This window comes from Grampus griseus, assembly GCF_964374135.1.
Source record: "Grampus griseus genome assembly, chromosome: 8".
Lineage (NCBI taxonomy): Eukaryota > Metazoa > Chordata > Mammalia > Artiodactyla > Delphinidae > Grampus > Grampus griseus.
The window spans coordinates 63,678,556-63,695,941 of record NC_139002.1 but is presented as its reverse complement, the minus strand read 5'-3'; the positions used below and the strand labels follow the sequence as shown (position 1 = coordinate 63,695,941).

The 17,386-nt window shown below is 43.4% G+C and overlaps 1 protein-coding gene across 2 annotated transcripts in view; it reads left to right on the top strand.

Moving 5' to 3' along the window:
- Positions 1 to 17,381, top strand: part of RIC3 (RIC3 acetylcholine receptor chaperone) — a 55,609-nt gene extending 38,228 nt beyond the window's left edge. The window contains exons 5-8 of one of the 2 annotated variants that reach the window (XR_014297150.1): positions 2,893 to 3,038; positions 8,887 to 10,543; positions 12,698 to 12,753; positions 13,663 to 17,381. Coding sequence is in view for 1 of the 2 variants with exons in the window: in XM_082661310.1 (XP_082517436.1) it covers positions 2,893 to 3,038; positions 8,887 to 9,341 (601 nt within the window). In the remaining variant the exon portion in view is untranslated. Of the gene's footprint in view, positions 1 to 2,892; positions 3,039 to 8,886; positions 10,876 to 12,697; positions 12,754 to 13,662 lie in introns of those variants that run through there. The other variant, XM_082661310.1, reaches the window with a different exon arrangement.
- Positions 17,382 to 17,386: the final 5 nt, after the last annotated feature.

The window sequence follows — 17,386 nt, the reverse complement described above, 5'->3', positions numbered from 1 at the left end:
GGAAGACACTGTTTCATTCTTCTCTCTGTGTTTAACGCTTGGACTCAGAACTTGATGCTTCCTCTGGATTTACAGCAGTAGCATTCAAAAGTCTGAGTTATCTCCCAGCTTGACTTTTTATTTTTCTAGCATCTTGGAATCGGCCATAGCCAACCTCACCTAGCTTACCTGTTCACACAGCTGCTTACGATCCTGGGCCAACTAGGACGTGGTTTTGAAGCGTGAATTTAAGTTTAACTTTATTATAGTGACAAGGCCTCCAAGTAGAAATGCCCAGGAGGTAACTGGAGTTATGAGACTGGCCTTTGTGTGAAAAGTCAAGATTAGAGGTAGAGATTGGGCGTCGTCTGTGTAGAGGTGATGGTTTAATCTGTGTAATTGGGTCAGCTTCCTGAGGGCATGCTTGTAGGAGTGGAGAAACAAGAGTCCTAGGATTGAGCCTTCAGGAAAACCATGTTTTAGGATGTGGGAGTAGGAAAGTGAGCCAGGATCAAAGATACAAGGAATGGTTAAATAAGTGGGAGGAATACAAATGCCGAGGGAGGAGGACATTTCAAGGAGAGGATGGTCCTTAGTACAGAAAAGTCAAGAAGAATGAAATGTGAGAAAAAAGACTTCTGGACTTTAAAGTGGTCATTGGGGAATTCCTGGGCAGTCCAATGGTTACGACTCTGTGCTTCCACTGCAGGGGGTATGGGTTCAATCCCTGGTCGGTGAACTAAGATCCCACATGCTGCACAGAAAAAAAAAAAAGTAAAGTGGTCACTGGTCATTGATTTTCACAAGTTTTGGTAAAATGATGGAGTGGAAGCCAGATTTCAGGGAGGTAGAAGACATGGGGACCAATCAAACCAACACATTCATTGAGCACTTAAAATGTTCATGGCACTGTGCCTGTACACTGTGCCTGTTGTGAGCTTATCACTGCCCTCCAGGAGTATCAAACCAAGTTGAGACAATGAGAAATCCATGAAAGTCTTCATTGCAATAAATTCAGAAGATGTAAGGTGGACCATGATTAATTGCCTAATGTATGATATGGGCACTGAATACCCCTGAAGACACTCCAGTTTGGAATGCTCTAAGAAAGCTTCTCTTGTCTGTTTCTGCTTCTCTTAGCCTACCCGTCCCCCTTTTGTTTAAAGGTTCCGATTTTCCATGAGTTAGGAAACAAAGTTAAGACTGTTTCCTTTAGTAAAAATCAGAATGTACTAAGTACAGTCCAGAGAAGTAACGTGTGCAGCATGTTGTGATAATCACATAGGCTCTTTCAGCTAGGGGTGACCTAGCTGCCCCAGAAGCCTCCCACAAAGTGAGTTGTTGTAACAGTAAGAATTAGGGATTATAGAATACATGAGTAGTTAGGGTGAGTCAGCACTCCTGTACTGATGGGAAGGAGTAAAGCAGCTGTTCAGCTGCAGGTAGAACAGACAGGCTTCTTCAGTTCGTGGCTTTGAGGCCATTTATTGTAGAAAAAGTGGAGCTCATGGGGCTTTTGTTTTCCTCCCACTGAGGTCTGTAGAAATGTTGCATCTCCATTTTCCTTAGTTGCCATCTTAATGTTGGCGGGAGAAGCAGTTTTTCCTTCTTCCCTATTAGTCATTAAGGGTAACGTAATGTAGGTTAAATGTAAAAAGAAACGTAGGCTCGGGGCTGGACTATTAGAAAGAGTGGTGGCACTTCCATGAGGCTGGTACAGAGTGTATCATTTCTTCTTCATGAGTGTTATCTTGACTTCGGGTGCTTTGGGTTTTTAAGAGGAGCATAAGTAGCCTCTGTTAAATCCTGCCACTAGGTAAAACTGGTCCCAAAGCAGACAGTTCTCAGTCTTCTGAGTAGGGCCTTGCTTGCCTGCCAGTTCGATGCAGCGCTTCCCTCTCAAAGAGTCACACCATTATCCTTGAGCCTCATCTTACTTGTGTAGACGTTTCCCCAGAGCCACACAGCTAAGTTAGGGGTCACACCCAGGTTTTCTGAACTGTGCAGCTTGAGCACTGTGCGTCAAGAATTGCACCAGGGGCTTCCCTGGTGGCGCAGTGGTTGAGAGTCCGCCTGCAGATGCAGGGGACACGGGTTCGTGCCCCAGTCCGGGAAGATCCCACATGCCGTGGAGCGGCTGGGCCCGTGAGCCATGGCTGCTGAGCCTGCGCATCCGGAGCCTGTGCTCCGCAACGGGAGAGGCCACAGCAGTGAGAGGCCCGCGTACCGCAAAAAAAAAAAAAAGAATTGCACCAGAATGCTGTCAGAAGTCAGGAGACTTTACTTTTAGAACTGACATTAACTAACAGTGTGATGATGTATAGTTTCCCCTCCATGGGCCTCAGTTTTCCCAATTTCTCTGGTTTCGGTGATTTGTCAGAATGAGCCAGCTCTGAAATTTTAGGATATATCTTTATTTCTGCACGAACAGATTCAGCCTGGTAATTCCAGGGTTGGCCTAGTAGCATATTTTTCCCTAGTTGAGGCAAATGGTCCAGCACATTTTCTTTTGATGACATTACTTCAGAGAAAAGTGGCTTGTTTGTAAATGGAATAATATAAGTAATGGTGAAATTGCTTGAGATTAGAGAATCAGGGCAGTGAGGTGTAATGAAAGAACACTGAACTGAAGGCTCAGACAGCTGGGGTCTTGTCTCAGTATTGACATTAAATCATTCTGGGACCTTGGACAGTCACTTGATCTATTCTGGGCCTTAGTTTCCCCATTTATAAAATCAAAACATTGAACTGACATCTCTAGTTCCCAGCTATGCAGTTCCAGGATCAGTTCCCAGAGTAATTATCTGTTGCTGTTGAACTTCCTGGAGCCCAGACAGATCACAGTGATGTTTATGTTCCTTGCCTAGGAGTATTTACCACTAACTGGCCGGATTGTCTGCTGTTTCTAAGCAGAGCACAGGCCGTGACTTCTGACCAAGAAAAACGATTGCTGCATCAGCTCCGAGAAATCACCAGGGTCATGCAAGAAGGAAAATTCATTGACAGACCCACTCCAGAGAAAGAAGCTGAGGAGGCCCCTTACATGGAGGACTGGGAAGGTAAACAGTGTCTTCTTATCTCTTTGTTAACCATCAGCCCAGAAAAGAGATCTTACAGAATTTTTAAAAGTCAGCTTTATTACGGAGGTATCATGTGGATACAATACAGTTCACCAGTTTTAAGTGTGTAGTTGGATAAGTTTTGACAAATGTGTAGAGTTATATAATCATACCATAGTGATGATTTAGTCATGCTATTTCCGTCATCTCAGAACGTTCCCACCCACTTTGCTGCTAATCCCCTCCCGCTCTGGCAACAGCTGAACTGCTTTCTGTCCCTAGAGTTTTACCTTTTCTATATAAATGGATCACACTGCACGTGCTCTTTTGTTTCTTGCTTTGTTGATTTAGTATAACGCTTTTGAGCCTCATGTGTTGAGTGTATTAGTAGTTCTCGCTCTCTTTTAATTGCTGAGTAGTGTTCTGTTGTCTGGATGTAGTTTGTTTCTCCATTCACCAGTTCAGGAACATTTGGGTGCCAGCTTTGAGCTATTATGAAGCAATCTACTATGAACTTTTGTGTACGTGTTTTTGTTGGAACATATATTTGTGTATATATCTAGGAATGAGGTTTTGGCGTTTTATACATGTATGTTCAACTTTGTTAGAAACTGTCAATCTGCTTTCCAGAGTGGCTCTGCCATTTTGCCTTCCCACTGGAAATGTATGAGAATCACAGTCCTCCACATCCCTGGTAACACTTGGAATCATCAGTCTTTTTAATTTTAGCTATTCAAGTGAGTGTATAATGGTATCTAGCTTGTGACTTTAGTATGCATTTCCCCAGTGACTAATGATGTTGAACATTTTTTCACACACTTATTTGCCATCTGTATATCTTTGGTGAAGTTTGTTCACATTGTTTGCCACTTTCTTTATTGAGCTGGTTGTGTTCTAGTTGCAAGGGTTCCGTCTATAGTCTGGATATAAGTTGTCAGTTATGAATTTTGCAAATATTTTCTCCTAGTCTGTGGCTTGCCTTTTTATTTTCTTAGTGACATCTTTTCAAAGAACAGAAGTTTTTTTCATTTTGATGAAGTCCAGTTTATCATTTTCTCTTTTATGACTCACTTTCATTGTGTGCGTTTAAGAAATCTTTGCCTAACTCAAAGTTTGCCTAACTCCTCTGTTTTCTTCTAGAAATTGTATGGTTTTAGCTCTTACATTTAGGCCTGTGATCTATTTTTAGTTACTTATATATGGTGTGAGGTATCAGGACTGAGGTTAATATTTTTCCATATTGATATCCTATTGTTCCAGTTTATTTTGTTACATTTAATTACCTTGGTGTGTTGGTTGGAAATCAACCAACCCTTCCCCTTTTGGAAAATGGAAAATCATTTGCCCGTGTATGTGTGGGTGTATTCTGGACTTACTATTTTTTTTATATAAATTTATTTATTTATTTTTGGCTGCGTTGGGTCTTCGTTGCTGCACGCAGGCTTTCTCTAGTTGTGGCGAGCAGGAGCCACTCTTCATTGCAGTGCATGGGCTTCTCATTGCGGTGGCTTCCCCTGTTGCGGAGCATGGGCTCTAGGCACGCAGGCTTCAGTAGTTGTGGCACACGGGCTCAGTAGTTGTGGCTCACAGGCTCTAGAGCGCAGGCTCAGCAGTTGTGGCACACGGGCTTAGTTGCTCCACAGCATGTGGGATCTTCCCGGGCCAGGGCTTGAACCCATGTCCCCTGCATTGGCAGGCGTATTCTTAACCACTGCGCCACCAGGGAAGCCCCTGGACTTACTATTCTGTTTCACTGATCTGTGTGTCTATACTTAACACCAGTGCCATAATGTCTTTATCACTGTGTCTTTATATTGTCTTGAAGTCAGGTAGCCCAAGTTCTTCAACTATGTTTTTTTCCAAAATCATTTTGGTAATTCTAGGCACTTCACATTTTCATATAAATTTAGAATCAGTGTGTCACTTTCTACAAAAAGAAAAAAGCCTGATGGGATTTTAATTGGCAAGAAGTTGGATTCACTCTTACGCTGCTGATGGGGATGTAAAATACACCCACACTGGAAAAAAGTTTGGCCACTTCCTAAAAAACTAAATATGTAGCTACTACACAGCCTTGCAGCTGTACCTCTGGACAGTTACCCCAGGGAAATGGAAAGTTTTATGTTCAGATAAAGCGTGTACGTAAATATTTATAGCAGCTTTATTTGTCATAGCCCCAAAGTGCAAACAACCCAAACGTCCTTCAACAGGCGAAGTTGAAGTTAAACACTGTGTTGGTACGTACATACTGTGAAGTACTACTCAGCAGTAAAAAGGAATGGACTGTTGATACATGCAGCAACTTGCATGAATTTCCAGATGACTATGCTGAATGAAAAAAAGCTAATTCCAAAAGGTTATATAATGTGTTTCTATTTATATAACATTCTTGAAATGGCAAAATGATAGAAATGGAGAACAAACTAGTAGGTGCCAGAGGTTAAGGAGGGAGTGGGAGCAGGAGGGAATGGGTGTGGCCAGAAAAGGGCGACATAAGGGATCCTTGTGGTGATAGAAAACCTCTGTATATTGACTGTATCAGTATTAATATCCTTGTTGTGATATTGTAGCATATAGTTTTGCAAGGTGTTACCGTTAGAAGAAACTAGGTAAAGGGTACATGGGATTTCTGTATTATTTCTTATAACCAGATGTGAATCTACGATTAACACAAAATAAAAAATTAGTTTAGAAAAGCAATGCAAGAAATTATAAGGGAAAGGATAGTGTTTTACATAGTGCACATAAACCTTTTCTGTAGATCAGAGAGTTTTCAAAGCCAGCACTAAACTGGAAAAAGATTCGTAACAAATATGATTGATATCAGCAAAGAAGCTGATATCTTTAATATACAAAAAGTTCTACAACTAATTTAGAAAACACTGATACCTGCCTAGATATGCAGTGCACAAAAGAAAACAGTGCAACTGGCTACAAAACAGAAGAAAAATTATTCCATTCTCACTAGTAATCAATGAAATGAAAATTGGAATTCCTTTTTTTCTTGCAAATTGCAAATCTTCATTATATAACCTTGTTCCCAAATAAGGTAAAAAGTTTTTATCATATTTATTTTCTACCTACTGCTTAGGTTTTGTTGAAATTAGGTAGAATTTTAGCTATAAGTGATGTTAGCTTTTACAGCCTTTTCTCTTTTAAGTATTTAACAATGGCATTAAATTTCTAACCACATTATCAATGATTATTTTACATTGATAATTCTTATTGATTTCATTTTTTACCACTTGTGTACAGTATCTTCTTTCTTGAATTTAAATTTTTGATTAATTTTTGTATCTGTCAGAATACTTCCTTAAGCCCCTCCCCCCACAAAAAATTTGAATTTGTACAGATTCATCAGCATATGTCTCCGTATGGATTTTTCAAGGTATTTTTACCTAGCATTTATCCATCTGAAGACTTGAGTTATTTTTTCAAGTAAAGAATATTTTCTTGTAATTTTATTGCTTCCATTTAACCTGTTCTGCCCTCTCATTGTAGAATTCTAGTAATTCTGAGATTCGATCTTGGATGGGTCTTCTGTGCAGCTTATCTTTTTTCTCATGATTTCCATTTCTTTGCCATATTTATCTTTGTCCTGGGAGAATTCCTCACCTTGAACTTCTACTATATTAATTTGGTTCTCAGTCATGTTTATTTCAACCTACTCTTTTCTTCCTCTATTAAGTTTAAATTTTTTTTGTAATGATGAGTTTCTAACAGCTCTCTATTACATTGTGTTTGCTCCCTTTTTTATATTGAAGCCTGGTTGGTTTTATACATTCAATAACCTGTTGAATATTACCAGGAACATCAATTATAAGCTGATTGACATTAACTCTTGTTTCCTGCATTGACTTTTTTCAGGGGCTATTTACATAGTTTGCTTAGTTTGGTTCCTGTTGTGAGCTGCTGATTTCCTCGTAGGACCAGTGAGTTTTTGTTGCTTGCTCATGTTTCTAATGAAGTTTTGGGTAACCAGTGCCTTGGCTGATACAGGCTACCTAAGTAGTTATGTGAGTCACTATTTGATTCTCCTCAGCAGGCTTCCCCCTCGTAAACCAAAGCAGATAGTCATGGAATTCCAACGGCAAGCTTTGTTCCTGGTGGGGACAAGGCAGGAACATGCCAGAGGATGGACTTCTCTTAGGCATGCAGTGGCTAGGAGCTAACTAGCAAATGGACTTCCCCAGCCTCTGCCCTTGACCAAGGAGACTGTGAGGGCCTTGGGTAGCAAAGCTCCAGTTTACCTATGAGCCTGGGAACTAAGACTGCATTGGCCAGATTCTTGACATACTACTGTTAGTGCTGGTGAGGATGTGATAAGATGGACAGTTTTTTACATCACTGGTAGGACTAAAATTTATACCATTCTTCTGGAAAGTAATTTGGCAGAGTGTAAAAAAGGCTTTTAAAATGTCCATTCCCTTTGGTCTAGTTTTCATATTTCTAAAAGTCTATCTTAAAGAAATAGGGAAGTGGACATAGATTTATATTCAGGGATCTTAACTAATATGAAACTTATAATGGAAAATTGGAAAGAATCTAAATGTCTTATAGAAGAGGCATGGTAAATCATGTCAGTTACGTAGCTGTATGATGGAATACTTTGCAGCCAACTTTAAAATGCCTAATAACATGGAGAAGGGCTCACGATACAATGTTGAATGAAAAAAATCTGGGTACAACATTTTATATACAGTATGATCCCTCTTTGTTAAAAAAAAGAGAAAGATATATGTTTATATGTGATAAAAAGGCCACAGGTAACACAACACATTGTTGTCAGTGGTGGGATTCTAGGTGATTTGTGTTTTCTTTTTAAAACTTGTCTGTGGTTTTCATATTTTCTACAACTGAGTCTGTGTGACTGTTTTTTCCTCCTAATTATAAACGTTGTAAAAATGTCTCTCCACACTCTACATGGCACCAAAAAAGACCCCTGCTTTTCAGAATTTGTAGGCAAAAAGATGGTTTATGTCAGGGTTCAATTTGCCAATTATCATAATGTGCAAATGGATTTCAAATCCTCCAGCTTTCCCATTGTGCGCTGAGCATGGCTGCTGTTGCCAGCACTGGCATATGAGCTCCAGCACGGCCCATCTGCTGCTCAGGCGCGGCTTGGCTGACACAGATGTATTTCATTTTGTTCTTCAATTTGGCAACATTTTCTCTTTTCTCATTATCATTGCTGGGATTCATTTTGTTTACCAGTTTGTTGTTTTCTTTTGTTCCCTTTTGTGAAGAGGAAGAAGCCAACAATGGAAATTCTGCCTTCTGAAAATGCAGTCCTTGTCCTTCGGGATCTTGGACGTATATTGCTAAAATGCTCTCTCTTTCTGACACTTGCAAGCCATTTCAATTGTTTTGATTAGCAGAAGGCTTTGTCGTGTATTTTTCAAAGAGCTCAGCATTCCTTTCCTCCTCCCTCCTCCCCCCCCTTCCGGGAAGATTTGGAAATGGTTCCAAGTAGAAATTATAAACATTAGCCTTGAGCTATGCTCTCTCCATCTGGTGTTTGGTACATTTTTTTAAAACTGAGGCTCATGTTGTTTGTTTAATCTTCATCACTACTGCAGAAGCTTGAGGAGTGAGACTTAACACTCTGCCCCAAGCACCCTGCACTTAAGAAGGGATTTTCAACTGAATTGATTTGTATTTCAAAGAGCTGGGGGACAGTCAGCCAGATTGCCAAGAATTTGCTCAAGTGAAACTTGAGAACCGTTAGAATCTTCTTAGACACTTCTTGAATGGATTTGTTGGGATAGGATGGCTGCTGCTTGAGAAGCCTGACACTTTATTTGGAAGAGACATTCTTTGTAAGACTTTGTACTGCTTTTTTCTCTAGGTTACCCGGAAGAGACCTATCCAATTTATGACCTTTCAGATTGCATCAAGCGTAGGCAAGAAACAATCCTGGTGGATTACCCTGACCCAGAAGAGCCCTCTGCCGAGGAAATAGCTGAAAGAATGGGAGTGATAGAAGAAGAAGGATCAGGCCATTTGGGGTGGGAAATGCCTACTGACCCCAGAGCTCAGGAAGATAATTCTGTTACCTCATGTGACCCAGAGGCAGAAACATGTTCCCGCTGTTTTCATGAAGAAGAGGATCCCGCTGTCGTGGCAGAGAATGCTGGATTTGGTGCAGACAGTTACCGTGAGCAAGAGGAGACCACCGAAGAAATGTGGCCCCGCGACTTGAGAGATGAAGGGCCAGGCGTCAGTGCTGATAGAGCAGAGGCAGGGGGCATGCTGAGGAAGCGGGACCCCCACCGTTTAGAGTACAGACAGCCAGTTTGGTGAGGTGCCCATTACTCTAGTCCCAAGGTGACCTTTCTCTCCTCTCTGATTTCAACCTTGGCCCTGTGCCCTGTGTTTCATTCTCTGTGTTTAAATATCATAGACAGGCCACTGCCATGGATATCATGTGTCCTTCCTGGTGCTTACACACCTGTCACCTGTAAAACATCACAGTAATCAGTATGAACACAAGACAGCTTCCCTCTCTCTCTTCCTGCCTTTCCTCCATCAGAGAGTTGATCCACTGAGTAATTTTCTATCTATTGTGATTACAGATGGGACCACTCAGGGCAGAGGTCTGACTCTTCGTGTTAGGAGTAACAGATGGTTTACCTGTGAACAAACATCAGATTATACATGATGAGGACTTAAGGTTGTAAGAGTGAAGATTTCAGAGTCCAAAATACCTTATTCTGTGGGCCTTGAGCAGGTTAGTAGTCCGCTGAGCTCAAGAAGAAAACCTTCTGTTAGTGGGGATGGTGGGGCCAGAGCAGGGTAAGACTCTGCTGTCTGAACTGAAGCCCCTTTCTCACAGCAAGGCCCTTTTTAGGGGCACCCAGGCTGCCTCAGATCTCCACTTTTCTCCAGAGTAGAAGACTCCCACTGACCTGAGAATGAACCTAGAGGCTTATTGGGGGATGGTTTTGCTCTACTATTGCCTGGATCTCTAGCTTCCTTTATCCCTGTTCTGCTTAACAGAACTGCCAAATGCATAAGTACCTTTGTACCTCTGGCCTTCAGTGGCCAGAGGAAACTTGAGTTAGAGACTTTAGTCCTTGCCCTGCAGAGCCAAGGTTTGAGGCTTCAGGAAAGCCTGCCGAAGGGTGGTGGTCCTGCCGTGAGATGCTCAGAAGGCCAGGGAGCCGGTGATGGGGAGAGAACCCATGCGCTTATAGGCAGTCCTTGCTTAGATGCTGTTTCTGAATGTTGTACCCTCTGGGAAGTTTGTTCTCACAACAAATTCAATTGAAACAGAAGCGAGGACTGAGCCTATAGACCAAGTGCCAGCCCAGCAGGGAAGCTGCAGGGACCCAATGCAGCAGTGCCCGGGAAGAGACCATTTGGAAGAGACCATTTGTTCCATATGTGGATGTCTGAGTCTGTTGAGAAAGCTGGGCAAAGTAGGAGGTCGGTTAGGACTGGGAGGACTGTGACCAAACCAAAAGCCTATCTCTGAGCTGCGATCTGTCACGCGTCTCCTTGAGGTAAGATGTATTCTGTCTAGTGAGGATGAGTGAATTCAGTTTACAGGTAAGACCTAAGAGTTTAAAGAGGACACATTCCTGAGGATATTCCCAGTCATGAAATGCAGAAGACTTGAAAATTAAGAAATCATGTAAAGGTAGACTTGGCTTTTAGAGTTCCATTGTGCCTGGCATGAGCAAGCAGCCAGGAAGATAGTTTAATCACTGTTAAATCACATAAGCATACACACTGCTGTCACAGGTACAGGATTGTATTAAGATAACGTATCAGCTACTGCTGTGAATTTGTTAGTTAATGACTACAGAGAAAAGTCACTGAAGACTGAGTCTATAGAAAGCATATTGTCTCTATCTCTGTGTGGAACATTTGATTCACTTGTAAAGAATACAGTTTAAAATGTACTGAAAACAGTCTAGATGTAACGTAATGCTGAAGGTAAAAAATAATGTAGGTGCTCTTTACTGTTTCGATAAATTAGTTTTCGTGTTGTTTGTCTTCATTCACAATGAGGGGTTGATTTATGAGAAGAGTTCTGGGAGCCTGTTTCGAGTTTCTTTTTTGCCTTAGGATATGATTCCCTTATTAGAGGTATGTATTTGTTTCCTTCTAGCTTATTCACTCATTTATTCATTCAGCAGACACTGCTCAGAGCTAGGCAGTGGGAACAGAAGGCTCAATTCCTACCTTTAAAAAAACTCAGTTGAATGTGGGAGCCGTATCCAATTTATTTTTAAAAATGAACTGTGAACTATAAAAGGGCTCAAGATCGAGAATTCTGCAGGCAGAGAAATGTTGGTCACAATTCCATCCTTGTCTATTCTAGTTGTAGAATCTGGCCAGTTCCTTAACCCCAAGAACCTTGGCTTTCTCACTCTAAAGCTGGCGGGTCAAAGTCCAGGTCTCACAGGGTAGTTATGAGGATTAAATGAAATCATCAGTGCCTATATAACAGCACTATCCTATCTCATACAGGATAACCACTCAATAAGCGGTAGCCACTTTACTTTTATTGTACAAGGTTTTATGCTGTATTTGAGATACGGACCCAAATCTATAGGAGCACCAAAAAAGATCATTTTTGCTAAAGTACTTCAAGAAACTTCACAGAGGAGGTGGGTCTTGAGGGATGCTAAGAACTCCAGCTGTGCAAGGAAGAGAAAGGACATTCTTGGCAGAAAGGGTGGTGTTAGAGCAGTGGGGTGTGAAAGTAAAAGGACGAAGTTCAGGTATTTTGATGAGGCTGGTATGTAAGGTGTCACATAACCAACTCTTTTTTGGAATGTTAATCTTTGGGGGAAATTGGCTTACAGAAATAGTTCCTGCTGGAAGTACTAAGACCTCATGATAGCTCTTGCTGCCATGGTTCTTGGTGGGTTTGTATAGCAGGAATATATTTATGTATTTATATTTCAAAAATTTTAATGTACTTCTCAATAATTTCAGATTAGGCAGTCCTTTTTGGATTTTTCAGAATTATGTTATTCTTCAGGGATGACAATTATATTTGTATATACAATCCAGGAGGACCAGAAGCATGGGACTGGCTTTTGTTGTCATGCCTGCTGTCTCTTTCCTCCTGGTCTTCATTTCTCCAGAACTGATCTGGGCTGAGTCCCCTGGCACTAGGTCTGCAGTGACTTTTAGGCACCGTGGCAGAGCACAGTCATACCTCTGGGGGCAGATAGTTGGCCCAGGAAACAACTGCATCACCTGGGACCATGCTTGGTAAATCAGGTGGGTGATCCGGCCAGGAGATCCCCTTTCCTGGTCAGAATAAGAGCACAAGGAGAGTACATCCTTAGTTCCAGGACTAGTGCTATGTGAGCTCAGGAGCCAGGCCCAGAGAGCTGCATAGAGGAGTGCGGGCACGTTTGGCCTCTAGAAGAGATGCCTTGTGAGGACCCCACTCTCTGCACCCTCTATGGCCTGGATGATCCAATGACTTATGGTCCAGTCTGGGACACTTTGGGAAAAGGGAGCTTTAATTATGCCAGGATAATAGCTGTAAACTAGGACTTGGGAAAAGGGAGCTTTAATTACGCCAGGATAATAGCTGTAAACTAGGACTCTCCATGGACCCTGTCCAGGGCTAATTTACGAGGTTTGTCTTTAACCTGACCACTAAACAACGAAAATCTCTTTCTTTTTAGTAGTTCCCTGCAAATGTTATTTCCCAGAGGCAGAGCCAAGGAGAGAGGCCACAGTTCAGGTAGGAAATGCTGTTGACCACAAGAAACTCCAAATCTGGGGTAATAAATAAACCAACCCTACTTACTACCACACTCTTAAGATTCCCTCAACCCAGACTATTTAGGTACCAAAGGAAAATCTAATACTTCAGCTACCCAGCAATGAGAAAAACGTGAAGTATCACAGACTTTGCCTTGACCATTTTCACACAAGTGTTTCTAAAATGTACCTAACCTTGTTTTTCCTTTCCCATTTTCTTATACAAAGTAAATAGGCCAAATTTCTCCTTTTTCTTGATTACTCCTTAACTTCTCTAAGCACCAGTTTCCTCACTTAGGCACTGGGAATAATCCCCCCTCGCAATGCTGTGTGTAGTGTCTGTCCAGGGTGTAGCCTGTGCTAGGTGCTCACGCCAGTGCCATCAGCAGCGTCACACTCTGTCATCAGGTCCTGTGCTGCTGGGCTGTCGCCCTTGACACCCTCCAAGGCTACCCTGACTGCTGGGAATGGCCCAGAGCACAGGTCCTGCAATCTCTGGGTGACTTCAGTTTTGACCTCCTCCCTCAGGATCAGACCCATAGCCTTCCTGTCTGCTTCCAGCCACAACTGCAGCCTCCCTTGCTGTTGGCTTCAGATCTGCCACAGGCCGAAAAGAAAATTCCCAAGTGTGTAGTGTGTCCAAGTCCTGTTTAAACAGGTTAGGCTGCTCTGCATAGGGCTAGAGGAACCCAGTGGCTGGGTCTTCATGTTATTTCTACCACTTGGGCCTTTCTCACCTTTTTTCAGCTCTATGGCCCTGTTTTTGTTTGTGCGGGGCAGGCCCACAGGGGTTTACTTAGGAAGCAGCAGCCCATTCTTCCAGCTGGCACAGCTGACCCTGCAGAGGATGCTCTAACTTAAGTACCTTCTGTCCTTACCCTTCTTCTAGCCCATCCAGCCTCTGCGTGTGTGGTTCTGACCATCCTTAAACTTGACGAGCACGGCCAGAGGGAAGACAGTTTCCACCCATATGTGACAGTTTCCACCCAGTTTCTAAACAAGCTATGATCCCCTTGTTACCACCACCTCCTGCCCACCCCTGAGGCTCTTAGGACAGAAGGAATGAATGATGTAGAAAAAAACTTTTAGGTAAGAAACATGTCTTTTTCTTTTATAGGGGGAAAAAAGTGCACAGCAGTGTTGAAACAGGTCAAGTTTAATTTGTTGATATATGGTTTGTGGTCTGTACTTAGACAAACACTAAGTTCTACAACATACATAATGTCAACATGGGAAAATACCAACTTTGTCATTGCACATACCAGTAAATAAATACATTTGCTCCAGAATACCAAAGAGTTTATTCAAAAAGTCACTTAATAAAAGCACAGTTTTGCAAGTTTTGTCTAAAACTTGATGATTTTGAACAAAAATAAAATGTCTGACCACTCCAAAATAGGAAAAGACAATCTTGTGCAAATAGACGTACACATTCTAGGCATTATGAAAACTGGCTAAATGTATGCTCCCAACAAGGGAAGTGTCACCATCCTAAGTCCCCTTAGTCACCAAATGCAGGATCAAAGAGGCCAGAGTCGGGCTTCCCTTTCTAAGCCACTCTGTTACTCTCTAGGAAATTCTGGATCTTGGCCTCATCTCCAGCTCTGCCTGGACCTTGATAGAGAAGGAGAGAGGGACAACAGAAGAGAAGAGGAAAGGGGTGTGACGTCTTTCTTAGGAAAGAAAAAAGGCACGGTGATGAGCTAGAAAGTGATGAGAGCAAGGATCAACTTTCATTCACCCTGAATCCTACTGCAAGCTGTTGACAGTCCAACCTTCTTATTTCGTAGGTGAGAAAACAGACCTAGAGAAATCACGTGGTTTGCTCAAAACCACATGGTTACTAAGTGCAGTAGTGCTTTCTGTAAGACCAACTTGCCTCTCAACTTGGTTGGAATTCAAAACCCAAACCCGTCCCAAATACTTCTGCTGTACCTTTCCCCCCATATCCTGAGATGACAGAAAATTACAAACAGGAGGTATGGAAGGACAGGTGACCACTAAACTCAAACAAGAGCCCATCCTTTGGCCTGTTCCTGGGGCTGCTAAAGTTCTACAAGCCAGGGCCCAGGGCAGTGTAGGGTCCCAACGCCAGGCCCTGAGTGCAGGGGAGTCAGGCCCCACTCAGTGCTGGGCACCAAACTCATTCAGCTATCTGGAAAAATGTGCCCTGAGGGCCACCTGGCATCCTGAGGTCACAGGGGCATCTCAGCTGGGGTGAAGAATTGTAGAGAGGGGCAGGCTGGTGTTCCCGCAGGAAGGGAAAGCCAGGGACTCCATCTAGGAGATGGAATTTGTGCTTGCATAGCAAAGCCATGGACACAGCCAGCCCAGCCTCTCCCCTCACTGTAAGGAAAGCACATCACTGTGGCTTGCTAAATTCAGAAATGCCTCTAAATATACGGTAAATTCATTTAGAAATGCCCCACCATTTCCAGAGCAAACAACGATGTCTGCGTCTTCAATTTTGTTGCCCTTGTCAGTGAAGGAGGTGGGCCCCAAATGTTGTCTTCTAGCCTGTGATTGTCACACTCCCTGGCTTTTAACACCTGTCCTCAGCATGGGTCTGGACCTTACATGCTCGTTCTGAATTAGTGTCATGATTTTTAAGGCACATTCAACTAGAATAAGTTCAAATTCATCCAAAAGCACACATGCAACACACCAATTTCTTCAGGTAATGCAAAGTGGGAACTGAAGAACTAAACTTTTGGGGATGGCGTCTTCCCAATCAGAACCTTGGGAGAAAGAGTTGGTACTTTCCCAAGTATACTTTCTGATCAAAGAGCACGAAATGAACAAAATCCACCGGTGATCATAACTACATCCTTATTCCTTTCCTATTCATCTGTAGAAATATGATTGTAATAGGAAACCTCAATTGATTGTTCACAGATTGCCCTTTGCCCCAAATACACACAGAGACACACAGACAGACACAGAGCACCTTGGAGCCAGAAGGAAAGAAAAGCCAGAATTGGGGAAGAGTTAAGGAAGTGAACTTCACTGCTCTGTAGAACTGTTTGGGCGTGTGGCCCCAGGAGGAGGGAGTTAGAGCTAGGAGCAGTTACAGAGGAGCTGCCTAAGGTCCCAGCTACCCAACACCCTTAGGGACTGCTCATTCCATCACCAAGTTCCCTGCCCAACCAAGGACCATCTGGTTAGAGGGTATGAAGGGCAAGAACTCTTCCTGTGGGAGAGGCTGAGCCCAGGTGGCCTCCAGGGGCCCTGGCAGCTTTATGAGTCTTTGGGCCCATGGCTATGAGGCCAGTGGTCAAGGAGAACCAGCATCACCAGGAATGGGGTCTTCAGAACAGACCTCCTTGCGAGGCTGGGGTCTTAAGCAGGTGACTCGAGTACTCTTGCTGGTCACTCAGTGCCCAACAGAGGGTTTTGTTGCTGAGCTACCCTTGTCCATGCCCAGGCTGGGACTCTCAGGCCACATTCCTGACCCTACGAAAACACCTATCAACCCCCTCCCCTGTGTACTAGAGGAAAAAGCAGGGGACTAGTTTTCCATTGTGCTTCTGATGAATTTTCCACTCTGCCCCAGGATCCCCTCTCTCATGAGGATCCAGAACCAACCTGTTCTACCTTAAAATCACTGACCCAGAGAAACAGCTTGACTCGACTTTAGAGATCATCTACTTTCCATCATTCTAAATGTCAGCAGGTCTCTCTTTTCAAAGTCAAGAAAGGAAGAGCCAAACTGGGACTATGGACAGGAGGACGGCGCGACAGTATTTCATTGGCAAGTGGACCAGCTCCGGTATAGAAGGTTCTAGTGCCCTAAAGATGGCCCCAAGTCAAGAGCTGTCCAGAAACTAGACCATGTTAACAAAACCTGGATCATTGGAGGGGCCTCTCACAGAGACATATGCCCCAGGTGTGGGCAGGTCCCTGCTAGAACAAGAATGTCTTGCTTTAAGCACTCAACGTAGGAAAACCCAGATTACCAGGAAATGAGAGCATACTACTCCCACTGAAGTCAGAACAACTTCACCTCAGAGCCTTGCTAACATGTTTACTTTTTAAAAAACCGACTTCTATGTAGTCTTTCCAAGCACATCTGCTCTGAAGTGGGGAACAACCCTTGCTTGCTTCCCACTGATTTCCGATCTCCATCTGGGTGAGTAGCCTCTGTCAGGGTAAATGACAAATATGCAAGACTTCCCAAGTTGTCAGAGTAGATGGTACCATCCACGGAGGAGGGCGGCGGAGGGAGAGGTCAGGCGCAGCCCTGAACACCCACAACCCACCCGTCACACCTAGGTAGCAAAATGGGCAGCAGCCTTGCTGAGGCCTGCCCTCGGGGAGGAGCCAGGCGCAGGCCAGTCACTATCAGACGGACATGCAAAAATCCAGGCAGCTTTCGGCAGGGAACTGCCCAGTTTCCCACTGAACATCCCTAAGTCTCCGGAATCAGGTGCACGGGCATGCGGACTGTGCCCCAGGAAGGTCAGAGAGAGCAGTTTCTTGGGGGATGGTGGGGACAAGGGAGCTGAAACTCCGAACTCTGCCCCTAACCAGCCAGGTGACCCAGGGCAAGTCCTACTTTCTAGATGATCTCTCAGATCTTTTGTGGTTCTGAAACATTTCCTGCTCTCCTTACC